Source organism: Drosophila pseudoobscura, chromosome X (assembly GCF_009870125.1).
Source record: "Drosophila pseudoobscura strain MV-25-SWS-2005 chromosome X, UCI_Dpse_MV25, whole genome shotgun sequence".
Taxonomy (NCBI): Eukaryota; Metazoa; Arthropoda; class Insecta; order Diptera; family Drosophilidae; genus Drosophila; species Drosophila pseudoobscura.
In genome coordinates, this window is record NC_046683.1 from 60,230,041 (window position 1) to 60,251,279 (window position 21,239).

Genomic DNA, 21,239 nt, shown 5'->3' on the forward strand with positions numbered 1-21,239 from the left:
TCGTTTACGGGTTCCCAAGACTCTCTGGCCTGATCTGGAATGCCACAAAACTGCTTTTGATTGCTGCCTGTTATTTAATTTTCCCTTTGAATCCCAGGCAAATGAGTCTCATTAGCAATGCCCAATGGCTCCTTGTTGTTCGCTTTGTTCGCATTGGCTTAATTATCACAGTTTTTTGTACGATTTGAGCTGTTTTTCTTGGCCTTAAAGTGGAACAGGAGTGGAGTGGCGTGGCGTGGCAACACCTGCCATTGCCACTGCCACTGGGACTGGGACTGGCACTGGCACTGGGAACTTTCCTCTCTCTCGCGAAGCAGCAAACCAACAATTGTCGCCAATTAAACCATCAGAAATGTAAGAAGAAAAAAACTAAAGGGGGAGAAGGCCCTTCCGTGTGTCCGTTGAATGGGGCACATTAATCAGTGGCAGGTTTCAACTGGTTGCAAGTTTGCGTGAAACGAGTAGCCTCTCATTGATTACGACGCTTCTCGTATACCTCCTCGTATGTAAATTATTTCTGATTCTTCTTTTGTTGTTGTTGTTGTTGTTGTTATTTTGTTTTGTTTGTGTCAATTTAGGCAGCGATAACGATATAACGATATGTCTCATCTTCTGCCTCCAAGGTTTCCAATGAAAGTGCCACAACAGTCGGCGCTGTATCTGAATCATTTATTGTGCACACAGGGAGCTAATGACAAGCGACAACTCAGCGGGTCCCCCACCAGTCCACACAGTCCACACAGTTCAACTGCCACTGCAACTGAAAGTGGAAGTAGAAGTGCCAGTGTCAGTGCCAGTGGGGGAAACTGGTCATCGATTTGCCGTGCTGTGCTGTGCTGTGACACGCTTACGGTCAATGTCAGCAGCTCTCCAAGTGAAACCCGAGACCCCTGTCGATGAGTCTCAGTCCCGTCCCCCATGAGTGGCATTTATTCATTCGATGGACATTTGTGTGTGCACTTTGATGCTCCACATTCGACTTGGACTTGGACTTGGATTCTTATCGGAAGGTGGGAACCACTATATCTGGGAATGGCATACGAAACGTAGAGACTCCTCACTCCCAGCACGTACACCAGAGAGAGCCCTTATTCGGAAGAGTTTGCCAATTCTTATCATTATCTATAGGTTTTCGATTGAAGAGAGATTCTTTGAACTTTCAATATAAAGGTTTTCTTTTGATTGAAATCCATTGGAACCGCTTTGATTGCCTCAAGAAAGATATATATGAGAAAAGAGAAGGTTATTTGGATATCACAGGGTCCCAATACGTGTGCCTCGATACCCAAGCTTTAGAGTGCTTTAATATTAAGAGGAAACCTGGAAATATTTCCTTTGAAAGGCTATCTATCATGAGGGCTGTCTACAGAGATATTTGGGTATCATAGTGTTGCGCCACGTGTGCCTCGAATCTTAAAGTTTCGCATCAAAGGAAGAAATTAGGCGTGTGTTCCTCGACGCTTTCAATATTAAGAGGATTTTTTTCTAATGTTTAATATAATATTTGAAACAGACAGAAATGGCAATCACTTTTAATAGAGATCCCGGAATCTTGCGGCCTTGTTGGCCTTGAAAAAATTAGTGATTTGCAAACCCTGATCTTCCGCCGAAGTTCAAAGAGTAGGGCCAGAGATTGCTAAAAAGGGTTTCACCGCCACGAACCAACACCACAACGGCAGCTGTTTGTCTGTTTGTCGGGGCTATAATTGAAGCATTTCGTAGGTAATTGGCAGCGATTTTTGTATGCCCCAAACGCATAAATTAACACCAGTCTGGTATCTGGTATCTGGTGTCTGGTATATGGAAAGTCCTCGCGAATCCTCTGAAGATTTGTGTAATTGCGCACACGGGGCTGGGGCTGGGGCTGGGGCTGGTCTGTAGTTGTTTCTGGGTTGAATTTAATGGAGTGTCCTAAGCCGCCAGACCCTGCCTGATTATAAGGCCTCAATCCCCGAGGATCTCTTGGGGGTAGGCAACATGCAATTTGGGTCAAAAGAGAGGTGTCTCCCCGTACAACGTTTTTATATGTTAATTCTCCTTTTGGGTTTTGGCTTTTGGGGTTTTTTTTTTTTGTTTTTCTTGCGGCTGGCAAACGTTTTGTACCTCATTAGAGCGGCGAAAGCGCGTTTACAAGTGTTAAATTGGCCAAATTATGGGTTGTTAACAGGATATAAAAGTAAAAGTGTCTGTGGCAGCAACACAGGCAGGTGCCATCCCATCCCAAGGGAAAAGGGAAAAGCAAACCGGAGCACAAGTCAATTCAATTTTTGGGTACGAAAGCAGATGTTTAAGGCCCTCCGATTTATAGAGTGATGATTGAGAAATATTCCCCATAAGCATTTGGGGTGTGTACATGCATAATATAAGTATGTATTGGAGGGGAGCGGAGGGGGTTTTGAGTATATATTTGAGACCTGAAGATTCATTTTGGGATGCTGTTATCGCTGTGTAAGCATTATTATAGATTATTTATAGACTGAATGCAGCTTTAAATAGAGTATATTGATACGAGTAATCGGTAAACGGGAAAATATGTTTGTCTTTTATTATTATTAATTTTTCTAAAATTAAAATCCCACTTTAAGTAGAAATATCTATAGTTTCACTTGTCTGTATCTTTATCTGTGTATCTGAACAAGTTTTCCATTATATTTGCCCTGATATCCCTTTCAGCATTCCCTTGTAATGTCTTCTCTTGGGAGTTCCTTTCGTTACAGTCCTTTCGCTTCACATTAGGCCGGACTTCTGTCAATGATCATTCCGCTATACATATGCTTAGTATCGTTCCGCATTATCGTCTCCAGAGCCCTATCTTTAGCCCCATCAACAGCTCCTGGCTCTGGCTTGGATCCACAGGCCCTCCGTTGCACAGATCTGCTGTCTGTTGCTGTCCCTGCGGTCAGATGCAAGAGATTTGATTAATTATCGCGCCAGAGAATGTCCCAGGGAATGGGCTGCAACTCCTTTTCCAGCTACAGCTCCATCTTGGGCTCCTCCTGCTGCTGCTGGGATCGTATGTTGCCGACTTAATCGCCTTTCAGCCCCCGAGACTCCTTCTTGATAATGTTGTTTATGATATTTCAAGTGCAAAACGATTTAGTTGCCCGGAAAAAAAGGGCCACGACACACGGCTGACAAAGAGCTTGATGCAGCAGATCCTCCGATAATTAATGAGAATGAAAAAAACTTTTAATTACTTCAGGCAGGAGGCAGGAGGCAGCAGGCAGCAGTGTCCTTGAGAGCCTGCTCTGCTGATCCTAATGATCCGCTCAAACCAAAAAAAAAAAGAAAGAAAGAAAGACCTAGATACGAAAATCGGGAAAAAAGATCGCCCGTAAATCTATAGATTTTTGCGTAAATTCTCAAGGATAAGCGACGCTGAGGCGAGACATAAAAAGGAACAAGGATATTTCTTACGTAAGTGCCTGGCAGCAAAAATATATTTTTATGAGAGGATCATAAACATATTTTTTCCCCCGTCAAGAATGGGAACGCGCTCTCAATGTTCTGATCTCGTTCCATTTTTAGCGGAACGGAACGGAACCGCCTGTCCGTCCGTCCGTCTGTCCGTCCGTCCGTCTGTCCGCCTCACGGCATGACATAATTTCGCATAATTTGCACACAGGATTCAGCACCCTCGAAGGACTCTCAGCACGTGACAAAAAAGGAGCAAAACAAAAAGAGAACGACCTGCCGTTGCAGATTTTTAGTGCGAATTTCGCAGGTCATGAGCCCAGATATTTCGGCCAAAAGCGAATTGAATTTTTCGTCTCAATCTGGCCATATCCCGCCCCGCTCCCGTCCTGCGAGTGTTACCATTTTTTGTTCTAATTATTTTTTATGGTGCCAAAAATTGTCGCACTTCTTTGCGGCTGGCCGCAGTCGCTCTCCGCTCGGAGGCACGCTGCTGCTCGACATCTTTTTGTTTATTTTCTATTCTATAATTTTTAGCTAGCTGTTCCGTTCGGGCCGTTTCTTTCTTTTTTTGTTTGTGGTTTTACACTGTGTTTTTGGCCTAATTTTTAGCTGATAATTTTCGCAATTTTTGTGGGTTTTGCGGTTTTGAGACTTCGAGGCTTCGAGGCTTTACGTCTTTAGGTAGAACTACGGCTGCCATGGCAGTCATAAATTTTTGCATTGACGCATGTAATCCCCTACTTCGTTCCTTTGGAGCTGCTTAGACGTGTGGAAAGGTGTATTTGGGGCCTTAAAAGCCGTAAGCCAGGTGTTCAAAGAGCCCAACGACTTGTTTTCGACCAAATCGCCAGGAGTTAGGGCTACCTATGGGGGGTATGATCGTTATATATGATACTCCAATTGCAGAATGTCACGAATCGAGGGGCAGCATATCACAGGATATCACAGGAGTCTAGATTTGTGCTACTTGAGTACTGGGTATAAGCAAACCCGTTTTTACAATGCAGTTTCTGCCAATTATTGATATATTCCTGGGGAAATATTACCCAGTTTGTTTTCTAATATTTTATAGAACTCCTGAGAAGAAAGAACCTAAGATTGAGATGAGTATTCACTGAATCCAGGAACAGTCAAAAGGCATCAATTTCTTAGTTAGATTTTCGCGTGTGTTTTTCTTATATTTCATTTAAAAGAACCTTCAAGGAACGAAACAAATTTGTGGGCCTTTGTGGATCCTGTGTAACATGTGGCCTCTCTTGCAGTCCCTTCTGTGGACCCTATTGGGGCTTTGGATCATCTTAATGGAGGGACCAACCCAAAAAACTCGAGTGGCATCAGCATCCCTTTCGTTTTTCCCCTGCTTTCCCTGGCTTCACTCTCACCGGCTTGCCTTTTACCTTTTCGCCCCTTAATGAGCAACTTTAACCTTTGCTAATGACAACTGGCCAGAGAACCAACCGATCGAACCCCTTGACGATTGACCTTGACAAATGCCCAACCGAAAAACCGAAACGTAACCCGAGCGACCAGCCATGTCAACACTTTCGCTGAAACCCCTTTTGCCTAGCCCTTTTGCCACAATTAAAATGTTAAACTGGAGTAAAAATGTCGTAAAATATCGTCGAATCCCAAGAAAAACGCGTTCGAATATTTTCCAAAAAGAAATGCAGAGCAAAACGAATTTTTAACAAAACAAAAAAAAAAAACACAAAAACTCTGAGAGGGCTTCCGAGAAGTGATCGTGCAGGGGTTAAGGGTTAAGGGACACCCGAACTAGGTCACTGGATTGCCGCCAACAAAAAAGGACCATAAAAAAGTAGAGCGCATCCCACAGCGAGGAGGGAACCCTTTCTGGAAGCCCTCTGCTCTTTACGATCTAGAGCATGACGGATCTTCTTTAGGTTTATTTTTGTTTTTCTTTCTTTTTTTTTCGTTGGGCATAGTATTCCCGATAATTGTGGCAAAAAATTAGTGCACGACGATTTACATAGAACTCGACAACTGACGAGCTACGCGACCTACGACCTACGACCTTCGATCCACGGGTTGACATTGCATTTAACTTTTGATTTGACAGCATCTTGACTGAGAGGGAAAACTGATGAGGGGAAGGATGCAGGGAAAGGATGTTGCCTGGTTAATGGCTTTACAACTTGTTGTCTCTAATTATGGTTAAAATGGGCCGTAATCCTTTGCTAAATGCAGCAACACAGCAACGCCCCAGCCGAGCATCCCACGAAAGAGCCCGGAGAGATCCGAGAGATGGAAATTTCACGCGAATTCCGCGTCATGGTTAAACGCGACTAATCCTTCCGCAGTAAGCCCTTTCGGACTCGGGCCAGGACTCGGTGGTGGGCGTATTGTTTTGTTTCGAAATCAAAATATTAGCAAATGTCGGCCTGAAAGGGCAAGGATGTGCCGGGCTGTGCAAGGATTAAGCCGCGAACGAGAACACGGCACATCCTTTCGCAACCTTGGCAGCCTTGGGACACACGCTCGCAATTTTACGATCCCTGAATGCTTGCCTCCTTGCCTCTGCCACTCTGCCACTCTGCCACACTGCCACATGCGCGCGTCTCTCATTTGTTTGACTTTCGTTTTTTAAGCGTAGCCCTTCGATGGCATATCCTTTGTTGCGGTTCTTTCTACTCTTTTTTTTTTCTTTTTAGAGAGGGTTGCAATCCTTTTGTGGTGACAATTGTGTCCCTGTGTGTCGTGCTCCTCGGGGTTCCCTCATCGTTTTTTTACGAACCTCAAAGGATGCGTTTTATGGCCGTCCGCCGCCCGCTCGTTTTTTAAGCCTTTCTGCTCTGCTCTGCTCTCTCCTCAGATCAGAGCTCTCTGAAGATCAGTTTTTTTTTGGGCTGCTGGGTTGTAAAATCTCTCGCGCTGGAATAATAAAACTTTTTACCAAATTCCTGGAAATTTTCGTGCGATTTTTAGTTTGTTTTTAAACCAATTTTTGGGCCTGTGATTTTTTTTTTGGACAGCTATTTTTTAGAAGAGCAGTTTTTTTTTGGCAAAGGGTTTTTAGTGGAATTTTTCTGTGATTCGCAGAATTTTCCCCTTTTCTTGATTAAAAAACAGGACCTCAGCCTTGGAAAAGTAATTTTCTCATTTGTAAATTGTTTATTTTTGTATTTTTAAGTCGAAAAGCCAAAAAGTCACTTTTTTGTGCGTGTGTGTGGGTGTTTTTTTTTTATCGAAATGGAAACAAAAAAGGGTTTTTGTGGAAACACTTCATGGGGTGTGTGGTATGACTTTTCCCCTTTTTTTAAGGTTTTTTTCTTTAAAGGGAATATAATAAAGCAGATAGAAACCGAAAGTTAATCTGGTTTCGAGGGAAAGTCATCAGGGGAGGTCGCTAAACGAGGAGGTGGCTGCCACAAAGGAGAGGAATTGCCACCGAGAGTGGAAAAGTCACAGAAGAAGGCTAGTCTGATGATCTGATGATGGAAAGATGGAAGAAAACATCTTCTAGTCCACTCCTTTCTGGGTTGAACCACTCCTGGCATGCCCTCTCCAGCTCAATCGCCTTCAGAGCCCTGATGGAGACCTCGTGGTGCTTCGAAATGGATCGAGAAACATCGTGACATATCCTCTACACTATACTGAAGGATCTACTGCACTAATCCTACTACTGGCTACCGGTAAAAATATCAATATAACGCCTGGAAATTATACAAAGATCTTCCGATCTTCCGATCATTTACGGCATCATCCAAGCATCTCATCTGCGCCCAAAGACCACAAATTTCGCCAACTCATTGACAGATACAGATACAAAACAGCCACAGAGATACAGATACATTCCATGGCAGATACAACCACAGTTTTTGATGATTGCCTTCATAAATTGAATGTTTTGGGTTTTTTTTTTGAGGAATTTTCATTTTGAGATTTCGGCATTTTCCCATTCATCCATCGTAACGGGGTTAATTATCGTTAGCCGATGTTGGGCAATGGGAAAAATTAACATTTGCCCCTTCCCCTCACCCCCTCAGCCCCGCACCCACCCTTCCACTCCTTTTCATTCCTCTGCGATCTTTCCTGCTCTTCGGGTGTCTGCCACTTCCTTTGGGGAGACAAAGAGAATATCAGACCCTGCCCCCTCAACCCTCCCCCTCTCCCCCTTGCAGCCACTCCACCCCTCACCGTCCTGTGGCTCATTACGCGGGTCGTGACTTGCCGAAATGAAAAACAAGTAAAAATCTGGCAACACACAACAGAAAGAAACAGAAAGAAACAAAAACTTTATTGCAACGGATGCTTGTCAGAAGAAGATGCTGCAGCAGATCTGCCACCAGCAGGCGCGGCAGGGGCGGCAGGGGCGGCAGGGAGGGGGGGGCGGCACCACAAGGGGTACAAAGAGAAGTTGGAGAGGGGGCAAGGGGGGACTGCCACTGACAGGGCGGCAGCGGGTGGCAGATGCAGACGCAGACGCAGCAAAAAATGTTAATCTCCATAAAATGGAAACAATGCGCCGGCGCAAAGACGACGCAACCGATCGGTGGGGGCCCCCTCCTCCCTCAGCCCTCACTCGCCTCCAGCTTCCAACGATCCCCTCCCCCCCTCGCCCCCCTCGCCCTCTTTGTACATGGGCCATGCTTCGTGGAGCGCGCATTTTGCGCAATAAGTGTGCCAGACGCTGCAGAGGCCAGACGCTGGACAGACCGACCGGTTGTTGGTCAGCATTCGCGAGATGCGAGATGCCCCACGTCCATTCCATCCACAATATAATTTATGCAGCAGCAACGGCAGCGGCAGCAGCAGCTCAAGGATCTGGGTCTCCGTCTCTGGGGCTCTGTCTGTGCGTTTAGGTAATCGCTGGGCATGATCTCTGGGGCGAACTCCAACGCCAGCGCCGTGACAAGGCAGCAGCCCGCTGTGCTCCGACCCCTCCTTGCCCCCCTTCCCTTCCTCTCTCTCTCTGCTTGAGGCAACGCCACCCCAGTGTAAATTACAACTTGCCTCTTGGCTCTCCAACGCCCCACCACTCGGATTCCACTCCAGTCCACTCCACTCCATCCCGTGGCGGCTTCTGCTGCCTGTCGGTTTCATTCACCAAGTTCAATAGTGCATGCAACGCCTGCCACAACCCCCTTTTCCGCGCATTTATGATCGATGCCAGAGAGTCGATTTCTTTGGACGAGGCTGCTGCCTCTTGCGATTGTCGTTGTCGGCTGCGGGTTCGATTCCCTTCGATTCTTTGAGGTGCCTTTGCACGCGATTGCCTCTACTCTTCTGCTCGTTCTTATAATTGGGGTATATTTGAAGATGTTGGTGAGTTTGGTGATAATATATAAGAGAGAAAAGCGTGGAGAGGCCCAAGCGAAGGCTGAAAAAGATAACAGACACGAATTGCCAGCGCAGCATACATGTCCTGTGCATGACTCGACTCTATTTTCGCTGATTTAAGCAGATTTAAATATATAACAATATAATATATTTATTTTTAAGTTTATTATTCTTAAAATACTTTTAAATTTGCATCAAAGTGTATTTTCTCTGGAAATACGAGTACTCTTCAGCCCAGAGTATCTCCCATTCGTGTTTCGTTTGTGCCTTGACTGTTTTCAGTGTTTCTTCTAGACCTTCGACACCTTCCTTTTCGATGGTTTTTGTCAGGAGCAGAGCTGTCTTTGGGGCCTCTGTCTGGGTGCTCTGTGGATGGGGCTCTGGTCACGATTTGTTGAGACTCGTAAAACATTTTTAGCACCTCAACGACCAGGCAGACGTTTGCCCGAAACGGCGACGATCTATATACAATACATCGATGCATTCAGTATTCCCTCTATATGTATCTCTCCTTATTTTTTGTTGTTGCTGTTGGTTTTAATGGCATTTTTGCATTTTGTGTTCCAGCTACCAAGGAGAACGCCCACTCGCAGGCGGCTGCAGTTTGCTGTGGGAACTGTTTTTTTTTTCTGTTTTTTTTCTGTTGGTTGGAATGCATGGAAGCTCTTCTCGATCGATCAGCAGATCAGCAAACACATCCTGTCATTAGGGAAATATTTATGTAGATCTCAAGGGTAGCCGCAGCTGCTGCTGTCAGCCGCATCTAACGGTGCTCCACGAAATGAGGCAAGTCCTCGCTGCGGCAGAAATTAGCTCCGAAATTAGGCGGCTGCTTTGAGGCTCTCCACCGATTAGTGAAATTTATGCAGAGACCAGAGAGCGAAGAGCGAAGAGCGCCCTCTGTGGCTGGCCGGCGGCATATTTTGGCCAAATGTGATTCCCGGAAATTGGCAAGGATTCGTTAATCAGCGACGAGGCGAAAGGGCGACGGAGAGGAAAGCGACGAGGGCAAGAGGTAAGACTGCTGCGTGTCGCATCATAAAAACTCTTTTGCGAATCATCGGACATCAGGCAACAGGCAGCCCATCAAGGACACTCTGGACATTAGTTTTGGGCGATCATAAAACCCGAAAACCAAAAGACAACACCAAAGGACTCGTCTAATCCGTGGAAACTCTATCGAAACAGAAGAAGGATACTCTTTCGGCGCGAGTCGCCTCGTCACTCTTTCCACTCTTTACATGCCCCTGCCCCTGCCACTGCCGCTGCCCCTGCCGCCTCTCACCTCTTACCTGTGGGTCTTGACGAGTTGACGTTTGTCCGCCAATTGATTTGACATTGAAGGGAGACCCCGAGGACCACTCGCTCTCGTCCTACTCGGCTGTAAATAACCCTAAATAAAACCATAAAATCCTTCTGCATGCTGCGCGACACGGACACCCATCCATCCTCTCGCCTCACCTTGAGCCACCAATCGATCTAAGGTTTGCGTTTATTTTTCTTCTTGTTTCTTTTTTTAGCCGAAATCGTAAAGGAGGCAAGGCGTTTTTTATGCAATTTTTTTGTGAGGATTCCACGTTTTTCAAAGGAACTGCGCGTTCGTTTTTTACGCAATGCCATGTAATACTCGTAACATGTTTTTTTCGGCGTTTTTTTTTTTACCCGGTACTCGAAGAATTTAGGGGACATATTAGTTTGTTTTTGTCTGTTTTTTATGATTAGAAGTTGACTTTTTTAGTGAAGAAGTCGCAGGAGTACCAGGAAGTGGCAGGGAAGACAAATCTCTCTCTATCGCTATCTCTCTCTCTGTGAAGGACTCTCCCTCTCGTCTGCTTTGAACGGGTTAACTTTGGCCCAAAGGCATGCACCCACCACGCCCATAATCCTTTTATGGCAAATAAACAAACAACGTCACGGCGCGATCGCCGGATCCGTAGGTAAAAAGAACCGAAATGCGGGCCTCAAAGGGTGCAATAAAGTTGGCAAAGGAAAGGGTATAGGGTATGGGTTATAGGCTATAGGGTAGATGGTATGGGTTATAGGGAAGAGTTGTTGGTTGCAGGTTCATGTTGCACACGCGCTTTGGCTTTTGTTGCACGTTCAGTTTTATGGGTGTGTGGTTTTAGCCCTTTGATGGGCATGATCATCCTGTTAATAGAAACCGTGCAAAGGACCTGTACCTGTATCTCTAATCCTTTCGCTACCAGCACCCTCTCCTCTCCTCTCCCCTGCCCTGCCCTGCTCTGCTCTCCTCTGAACCCTTTTGCTGCTGGCCCATGATTGCACGGCGAGCGTGTCTAAGGCGATTTAATTAACGCGGTTGCAACTAAGCCACCGATACGGGGACCAGCGGCAGATCCTGTATCAGGACACGGCTTAAAACCCTTTCTCGCTAGTCGCGCGGAACGGAAGAAGGGCGGTGTCCCGTGCTAAAAGCCAAGCAGCTACTGTTCCAAGGAGTTACAGTTCCAGTTTTCAGGGAGTTCCAGTAGCAATGCCAAAAAGGAGTCACCAGTAGGGGAGTGGATGGACTTGACTTCCAGCGAAAGGATTGCAAGGACTTAACTTTTGGGAAAATCTCCAATATTTACCAAATACACACAGACACAGAGAGAGAGAGAGAGGGAGAGGGATAGGGAGAGGACCTGCAGCAGAGTCGAAAAGTCAAGTCTCGGTTTTGGCCAAATTGAAGCGGCTGAGCCGGCCAAACGAGTGAGGATCCCAACAAACAGGGCTCAAAGGGAATCACGAGGATTAGCATCCCCCCCCCCCCCCACCACCCGACCTTTGCAGAAGATTATCCAGCCACTGGATGAGAGTTCTTCCTGCCACATTTAACAATCCAGGAATGGGGATACAAGAGCCCTACAATATCCCCCATTTCTCTGCTTTTACTGTTAGCTTGGGTTCTCTTTTTTTGGGAATATATACACCGTTAGATCTCTCTCTCTGTTGGCCGATTTCCGCATCACGCGATCTCCTCTCCGTCTCTTTGCCCTTACAAAAAACCCAAAAAAAAAAATCGAACCACGCAAAAAAAAAATAACAAAAGACGAAAAAAAGACAAAAACAAATTCGAGTCGAATTGCCCCAAAATAAAAAGAAATAAAAGCAGTGGCAGGGGGAGGGGGAGGAGGAGAAGGAGGTGGAGGAGGAGGAGGAGGTGGAGGTGGAGGAGGTGGAGGAGGAGGTGGAGTGTATTTTTGCACTTTCTGTGAGTTTTTGTTGTTGTTGTTGTTGTTTTTTTGTACCTGTTGCTAAATTTAGAATTGTCTGTCGTCGGGTATTTGCTGACGTTTGTGTCGAAAAATTGGACCTCCTGCCTGCCCACCCACACCCAAAACCGCGCCCGCGCCCCCGAATTCTCAGGCAAAATGCGTCGTTACGGTAAATGAGTAATAAAATACTTTGCACAACAGCAGCCGCAGAAATGGCAGGCAGGCAGGCAGGGGGGGGGGGACTGGTGGGGTGCCGCTCTCTCCCTCGAGCGCCATTAAGTGCAACAACAGCGGCAAAAACAGCCAGCAAATCCGATGATCGCCAGCAAGTGCGTTTGCAGTCGCTGCGCGCGTTTAAAACAGCGTTGGCGATTTTAATGGCGTTTTAAACGCGCGCGAGAGAGAGTGTGCGGCGTGCGCGCGAGTCTAGGGTGTGCGCGTGTGTGTGTGGCCATGGAGCGAGGGCGAAAAACTGCTCCACTCTCCCACTCTCTGTTGCTCTGTCTCTCCCGCCGCCTCTACTGTTATTTTTAGTTCCATTAACAGCGAAGCGACTGCGGTAGTACCCTGTAATGCCGCCGCAGCAATGTGGCGCGTGGGCGTTCGCTGCCGCTGCCGCTGCCGCTGCCGCAGCTCCCGTTAACAGCTGACGTCGCTGTTAGGCCAACATTTGCCCAATGCTTTTAGAGGGCTCTGCTCTGCTCTGCTCTGCTCTAGCGCTGTTCTAAATTTAGACGCAATTAGCAATGCGCACATTTGATGTTGTTTTTGCCGTCGGCTACGGCTACGGCTACGGCTACCATCACGAGTACCTTTTCGACTATACATTTTTGCCACAGTTTATTTTAGACGCTGCATGTGATCTCTCGGAGCGGCCACAGCAACAATGGGGCAGCATCAAATTGGGCGTTGAGGCGCACAAAAACAACTTGTATCTGCGGCTGCGGCTGCGGCTGTATCCGTGAGATACATCCACACCTTTGGCTGTTTTTGGCCAGCCCGAGAGTGATGCAAAACGCCGCCAACGTTTTCCGATCTTTCTGTGCAATTAAATTGGCATGCACAAGTGCCGACGCCGACGTCGACGCCGACGCTGACGACGACGTTGCTGACCGCGGGCGGTACGCGCCACCGCCACTGCCACCAAACCGTACCGCACCGCCCCGCACCGCACCGCCTTTTGATCGGCTGCCAAATTGTAATTGGAACGCGAAGGTGTTGTAGACGTCCGCGACTGCCACTTGGGGGCCAGCGGGGGCATGCGTTCTCGCCGTGGCAACCTTCTAAACAAACCATAAAACGCATAACTCGTGGCTACACTAGACAACCGCACAGGAATGTTGGACATTTTTGTGAGAGGTTTTATTATCTTCAAATTGGTTTATTTTCGGATATGGCCCAAGTCCCAAACGTTAGATAATAGCCATAGCCCCAAGATGATACAGTTCGAGTATATTTCCAGGGCCCAAATGGGGGTTATGGGGGGCTCTCTCTAGATCTGCTGGGTTGGACAGTGTAATTACAGCCCAACCTTCGACACATCATTAGTCAAAAAAAAACGAAACGAAAACGAAACGAAAACGAAAAACCAGAAACGTGTAAGTCCAACAATGCACGTAGACGCCATCAAAGTGAATCTAAGCGTCGATCGACGCACGTGTAGATCGGGCGGCGGCAGCCTTGTGGAGACCCCCGGACCCCCAGATCCACCATAATCATAGCCATTTCCATTTTCCATTTAATTTTCGTTCCGTTTCGATCGATCAAAATATATTTATAAAGGGCGAAGCGCCGACCTTCACTTAATTGCGGGTGCACGCGGCATGAACGCGAGTGCTGGCTCTGGGTCTCGGTCTGGGCTTCCCTCCTCTGGGAGGAGGGGGAGTGGCAGGGGTGGGGGGATGGACTGCGTCATCGTCACCCCACCTCATCACACCCCACCCACTTCCGCCTGGCGTGCGCACAGCCCCAAAGGTAACCTTGTGATCTTGTTTACTGTTTAGCGACCCCACCACCACCGCAGATAAAACCGAAACACTACGGGACGGACGGAACCGAACCTGTCGTGTCGCACTGGGTGGCGTCATATCGTGTCGGAGGCAGAGAGACAGCTTCTGCTGCTGCTGCTGCTGCTATTTTCACCTTCTATGGGACCGACGTCGTTGTTGCTGCTGCTGCTGTCGTCGCGTTGGCCGCCGCCGCATGAATCAGCAGCTAGAACAGAGTCACGCTCCCGGGCCCAGGCCAGGGACCAGTCTGTGGCTCTCGTGAATCCCGCCAACGGTCGAAGATCGCTCTCTCTCTCTCTCTCTGGAGGGGGGGTTTTGCGTGTGTGATTTCCAAAAAGGAAGAAATGCCCATAAAGCGGTTAGACTTTGCCATTCATTCCCCCGCCAGAGAGAGAAAGAGAGAGAGAGAGAGAGCGAGAGCAGTGCTGCCAGTAGGCAGGGGGGCGTATGAGTAACTCGTATCGAAGCGACGACGACGACGACGACGTAGGAACACACACACACACACACAGGTAGGCGACGGCAGCCGACGGTTGCTACCTAACCGACCGACGCAGGCGCAGGTGAGAGTGTGTGTGTGCGCTGGTCGTGTGGCTTTTGCGCTCGCGTCTCGTCGCGGCGATTTAGCCAACGAACCTGTCGATCAATCGTCATTCGTCTGCCATAAGCCAAACCGAGCGATAAGGTAGTCAGTCCAGGTAGTGGTCCCGTCCCAGACACGAACACACGCGCGCATCTCGTTCACTCTCTCTCTCTGTCTGTCGCCCTCTCTGTCTGGCACGAACACAGACGCGCGCGCACTCTCTCGCACGAAACCCGAACGATCCGAAGCGAGCGTCTGGTGTTGGTCTTTTAATCGGCCTGCACTCAGAACCTGGAACTCATTCGCCAACCGTCACTCGTACCGCGCGGAACACACGGTCGCAGTAGAACACGGACAAACAACAGCACTACACAAAACCGTAGAGTAGCCGAGAGTAGAGAGTCCGAGAGCCAAAGCGTTTTTACGTGAAAAAGTGAGACATTTTTTTCTCTTTGTGAAATTTGAAAACTGCTAAAAACCAAAAAAGCAACCAAAAATCAGAGCAGATTTGATTTCTGCCAAAAGTGAAACAAGCACAAAACAAATAAACAGAACCAAACTGTGCCTCAAACTCAATAAAAAGTATCTAACCGAAATGGTTACCGGCGTAACTGCAGCCAACATGACAGCCAATGTAATGGGCACCGCTGTGGTGCCAGCACAGACCCAGCAGCAGCAGCAGCAGCAGCACAAGGAGACGCCACTCAAAAGTGATCGTCGGGTAAGTGTCTACCACCCCCCCTTTGCCCCAACCAAAAAAAAGAGAGAAACGTTCTTTGGCGTGGATTACATTTCGAGAGATTCTGTTAATTGGGAGACGACACCGACACAGACACCGACACCCACCAGAGCCGCTCGCTTAGCATCGCCCACTATGCCCTGGCGGCTGCCCAAATGCATTTCCTTTTTGGCCGCGTCTCCCACATGGCCAGAAACCGAAACAGAAACAGCCATAACCAGCAGCAGCCAACACACAAAACGCGTATCGAATCTGTCTCTCGGGGGGCACACGCGCGTTGGTGGCATTTACGTTTAGAGCAGCAGCTCCATTCCCATTCCCATGCCCATGCCCATGCCCGTTCCCCATTCATGCCGGAGCCAGCCGCACACTCATTCATGAGTGCCACCCAAAATTGGCTGCTGCCGCTGCCCACTCGCCCCCAAAAAAAGAGCGCGTGCGTCGCGTGGTTGCTGGTTGCTGCAATTGTCGGTCATCAGCCGCCAGTCGCCCCGTGTGTGTGTGTGGGGGGGCAGAGCCTCCGTTTTTGGCTGCTGACTTCATCCGTAGTCGACTGGGAACGCGGGCGTCCCCAGTCTTGGCCAAATTTGGCCACACCGAAAACAGCTTTTGTTTTGTTACCTTTTGCCTCTTCGAATTTCCCGCAATGACCTTGTTGTTGCCTGCCTGCCTGCCACTGCCACTACTTTGTACCTGTACGGGCGGCGTGGAATGGCGGAATGCTGGCGGTGGGGGGTGGGGCGATGGGGCTCTCTATAAATAGTATTGGCCGGCTCGTTGCGGCTGTAATTTATAACCGCCAAACACTATTTTTATCAATGCCGCCGCCGTGCATGAGCGCCACTATAAATAGAGCACGCGCCGTGCGACTCGATTTGGCCGTCAGCCAGTCAACCCCATCAGCCAGCGTCTCCGTCTCCGTCTCCCTCTTTGTCTCCACTCTCCCCGAACCGAAGGAGACCCATGCAGCTTCTCGCTTCCTCCTATTTTTGGGGCGCACTAGGCGCTGCATGAGGTCAAACGAGATGCTCTTCTTTTGGCTAGAACCGTGACTAATCTTGGCCCTTTATTTCCCTTCATCTTTGCAGTCGAACAAGCCCATTATGGAGAAACGACGACGGGCACGCATCAACAACTGCCTCAACGAGCTGAAGACCCTCATTCTGGATGCCACCAAAAAAGATGTAAGTATCCGCCAAAAGCAGCAAAAATATAAAAAAAAAAACAAATAAAAAACAAAGAACAAACAAAAAAATAAATTTCTATTATGGCAAAAACATTTATTAATTTATCGATCCGTTCTTCTCTCTACTTTTAGCCTGCCCGTCATTCCAAATTGGAAAAGGCCGATATCCTGGAGAAGACAGTGAAGCATCTGCAGGAGCTGCAGCGGCAGCAGGCAGCCATGCAGCAGGCCGCCGATCCCAAGATAATCAACAAATTCAAGGCCGGCTTCGCCGACTGCGTGAACGAGGTGAGCCGCTTCCCCGGCATCGAGCCCGCCCAGCGGCGCCGCCTGCTGCAGCACCTGAGCAACTGCATCAACGGCGTCAAGACGGAGCTGCACCAGCAGCAGCGCCAGCAGCAGCAGCAACAGCAGCAGTCGGTGCACGCCCAGATGCTGCCCTCGCCGCCCAGCTCCCCCGAACAGGATCCCCAGCAGCATCTGTTCGGACAGATCCAGCAGACGGCCAACGGATATTTTCTGCCCAATGGCATGCAGGTGATCCCCACCAAGCTGCCCAACGGCAGCATTGCCCTCGTCCTGCCCCAGAGCCTGTCCCAGCAGCAGCAGCAGCAGCACCAACAACAGCAACTGGCAGCAGCCGCCGCAGCGGCAGCAGCAGCAGCAGCCGTCGTCCAGCAACAGCAGCAGCAGCAGCAACAGCAGCAACAGCCGATGCTCGTATCGATTCCCCAGCGAACGGCCAGCACGGGATCCGCCAGCTCGCACTCCTCCGCCGGATACGAGTCGGCGCCCGGCAGCAGCAGCAGCTGCAGCAGCAACAGCGGCCACCACCTGCTGCACCACACGCACCACTATGCACCGCCCAGTCCGGCCAACTCGGTGTACGAGGCCATGGACATGAAGCCATCGGTGATCCGTTGCGCCTCAGAGCCGCAGCCGTTGTCGCTGGTCATCAAGAAGCAGCAGCAGATCAAGGAGGAGGAGCAGCCCTGGAGGCCATGGTAGAGCAGCCCTTACACCCCCCTGAATCTCCACTACGCTTAAAGACTGATGGGCGTTGCACAAACACACACCCTCACATACACACACACACACACACACACACACACATGCGCAGGCGTTGTGGCATGCGCAAAAAGGACATTTCACATCATTCGCCAGGATAACGCCAATGTTGCCCAAGAAGTGCCACCGAGAACATGCAGGATCCATCATCAAAACAGGGGGGTCCCCCCCTACCACTCGCTGGAAAAAGCGAGAGACTGGGGGATCCCCCCCCACGCCCCATTGCACCGCCCATTGTTATAAATTATTTATTATTATTACGCGGTATTCTATAGGTCGCCAGACACTACCTCACTCTGGGTGTTGACATTGCCTCATATCATATCAGATCATATATCATATATCATATATGGGATCCATCCATCCATGTATTACGATGGTTTCTCTTTTTTTTAAAACAGCAAAACAGAAAAAGTCTTCCACGAAAACACACACATAAAAACATATAAAATATATCTATATATAAATACATATATACATATATATATATATAGTTATACATATATATCTCATATATCCCATTTAGTTATAGTTTTTTTTTTACAATTTTTTTTTTACCCCTCTTGAAAAAAAGTATACTATTTGTAAGGCCACGTGATATAGAGAACATAATGAACACAGATTCTAAGAAAATGAAAAACAAAACACACAAGAATTTTTTTGATCTAAAAGAAAAACCACAGAAAAGATCATTCGAAAGAGAGAAGAAAAAAAGTATCAGAAAAATACTAAAAAAAAAACTAAAAAGAAATAAAATAATGAAAATTTTACTAAAAAAAAAAAACATTAAGCAAAAAGAGTTTATTATTTTGGGGCAAAGGGAAAGGAAGGTATTCCCTTTTTGGGACTCGTCTCGGACTGGCTTTTTGCCGTATCCCGAAACGGATGATGAAATTCTTGAAATAAAACTCTGGCTGCCGTCACTCCTACCCGGCACATGTTTCTATTGCAATCAACAACAGCAACAGCATTAGAGTTGAAGGGCAGACCGACGCCAAAGCGGAACGGAATGAAACGGATGTAAGCATTCCGCATCCGGAATGGAATGCTCCGTCAGGCCCAACCGATAAGCGGCTCTTTTCTGGAACAACAACAACGTTCCAAGTGGTTCGCTCATTCTCTTTGTTTTTTTTCTACGATTTCAAAATATTTTGCAATATGATCAAAGATATTTTCGTTGCAAAATAAACCAAAAACAAAAAAAAAGACAAAGAGAAATATGTACTTTCGTAATGCAGGGAAAATATTTTGAAATTGGAGACTGAATATCCTCCTACATTGGCAAAAATGGACAAAAATTCCGCAGATAGTCAGCATAAATATCCCCCCTCCCCCTTTTGCGGTTTCTATAATTTCAATGTGCAAAAAAAAGAAACCTTAAAATTCCAGAGTTTTCTGGGCAAAAGATACAACCCGTACTCCACTGCCTTCTCACGTGATGGTTAATCTGTTATCAATGGGGGAGTGTCTCGTATCTGTATCCCAGACAATTTAGTCGTCATTCCTCGTGACAAAAGTTTCCGACAAGTCTGCGAAAAAAATACCGCACCAAGCTGATAATATCAGAGTGAGAAAGAGAGGGAGAGAGAGGGAGAGAGGGAGCCCTGAAACGATAAAGAGTCCCCCAATGTTTTTTTTTTTTTTGTGGAAAAACAAATAAAAATCTGTTATTCATTTCGGGTGAATCAAGTGCACAGAAAAAACAGCATTCAAAACGCATGTGGGGGGGGGGGGGGATCTCGCCAGATCTAGAACTTTATACCTTCCGTATAAGTATAAGAAGTGTATGGGAGATATCTCCTTTTGTCAGCTGTTGTTGGCTGTGATTAAGCCAAGAAAATGCATTTCGTTACTCACTCAAGAGTGTCGTTTCCAGTCCACAGTTTTGGCTCTTCAATGATTCATTCGCACCACTTATCCAACCATTTGTTCAGCATAGTCGTCGGTGGGTAGTCGGGAACTTTTGTCTTAGCATATCTGCTAAAATGCTGATAAAAAAAATCCCCTTAAAACCAACCACCGCCGCCCTCGCCCCACAAAAGACACAAGCCACTTCCACTTGAGTCATTCAGTGGGATCTGGTATTTTTTTTTTTCATACGAAATTCAACAGAAGTCTAAGGGATAGCAAAATGCTAAAAAAAAACCAGCCACCGGATTGTGCTCGTAACGGGCCCCTGCTCTTGGAGACAAACCCGTTTCCATGACTAAGCAAGGGATTAAATACTTTCAAAACTTTATCAAAATCCGCTTGATTCAGAGACGTACAAATAGTTTTCACTCATCAAATGTATGCCAGAAACAATGGACGTTATTCACCTTCATTCGACCGAAGTGGAGTGGAAGGTGGCGAATGGAGGGGCTATCATTCGAGAGTACCTTTCGATAGAAGCTTTTAGCTATGGAATACTGGGAATAGATGAAGAAGAAGGAGTATTCCTACTGGAATCATTGTAAAACTGGCGGGTTACTAGTAGAATGCAGTCGAAGTGGTGTTCCAACGTTGGCATCTCTCTTCCATGAGCTAATGGGCAGCACTCTTCGCAGTATTCCTTGGCAGCACACTTGCTAGCATTGCTGGGCTGCACTCTTCGCAGTATCCTTGGCAGCACTCTTCGCAGTATTCCTTGGCAGCACTCTTCCTAGCGTTTCTGGGCAGCACTCTTCCTAGCATTGCTGGGCTGCACTCCTTCGAATTTTGATGGGCAGCACTCTTCCGAAATACTGTTTCTGCTCTTATTAAGCATATTTCCATTGCATATCCCTTGTCCCAGTTCCGATATTAAGGCATTCCATTCTTGATTTCGAAACCGCCGCACTCCTACGCCAGCTCCTGTGCAAATTGCGATTTGCATGTCACGCATACCTCGTCGATTGGGCCGCCAGCTAGCCAGCCAGCCAGCCAGCCAGCATGTCGTCTGGTTCTGGTTCTGGTTTCTGGCCTTTGGTTCCGCTTTGGCGATCCTTCGATTAGCGTGCCACCGAAATGAATTCGTTACAGTTACAGTCTGCACAAAATGAAATTGAAATTGAAATTAAAGAAAATCAGGGCTGTGCTCGGGTGTCACACCAGAGACCCGGCCTCAGGGTCCCCCCTTGGGAGGCGACGCGTCGGTTCCTGGTTCGTGGCCAGTGGTTCGTGGCTCGTGGTTCTGGTACGTGGTCAAGTCGTTTGAGGCTACAGACTGCCAGTGCGACTGCGTGGCAGCAGCCAATGGCAATTGGAATGTCACTGCTGCCACTGCCGCCGTTGTCACGTTTCGCTCTCCCGCAAAAAGAACTTTTGTTTTTGTTTGCGCATTTGGACTGGGTTTATGTGGCGACTCGTGTGGCATTCCATGGAATTGTTTGCGGCATGCACCAGCACTTCATTCATGGTAATTGTAGACCCCAATCGCCCCATAGCCGCACCAATTTCAACGAACTGCTGCCCCCCGCACCCGCCAGATAAGACAGAGAGACCCCGCAGCTGGATATTTTCGGGGTGCTGGCAATAATCGTACGCACAAACAAGTTGAACGAACTGCAGACAGGCCTGGGCCAAGAAACAAATGCGAATCTCAAGTCGAGTCTCTAGTGCTGATCAAAATATACATATGCATGGAACACAGATCGAACACGGAGCGTTAGCGCGGCTCGACTTGTGGCTGTCTCTATTCACTTCCACTTCCACTTCGACGTCCACTTCCCCTGCCAATTGGCAATGTCAAATGCGAGCCAAG

At 47.9% G+C, this 21,239-nt stretch overlaps 1 protein-coding gene across 1 annotated transcript; it reads left to right on the forward strand.

The window, feature by feature from the left end:
* Positions 1-14,605: 14,605 nt before the first annotated feature.
* hry (bHLH transcriptional repressor hairy) lies at positions 14,606-17,843 on the forward strand. Its single transcript, XM_001353066.4, has 3 exons — positions 14,606-15,246; positions 16,353-16,448; positions 16,583-17,843. Exons 1-3 carry the CDS (start codon positions 15,121-15,123, stop codon positions 17,456-17,458), a joined length of 1,098 nt encoding a protein of 365 aa, XP_001353102.3. The 5' UTR covers positions 14,606-15,120; the 3' UTR covers positions 17,459-17,843.
* Positions 17,844-21,239: the final 3,396 nt, after the last annotated feature.

Excerpts from the sequence above, each read along its gene's own strand:
- hry (XM_001353066.4), top strand. The coding sequence starts at position 15,121 with ATGGTTACCGGCGTAACTGCAGCCAACATGACAGCCAATGTAATGGGC. Across the intron at positions 15,247-16,352 it reads CACTCAAAAGTGATCGTCGG|TCGAACAAGCCCATTATGGA; the intron begins GTAAGTGTCTAC and ends TCATCTTTGCAG. Across the intron at positions 16,449-16,582 it reads TGGATGCCACCAAAAAAGAT|CCTGCCCGTCATTCCAAATT; the intron begins GTAAGTATCCGC and ends CTCTACTTTTAG.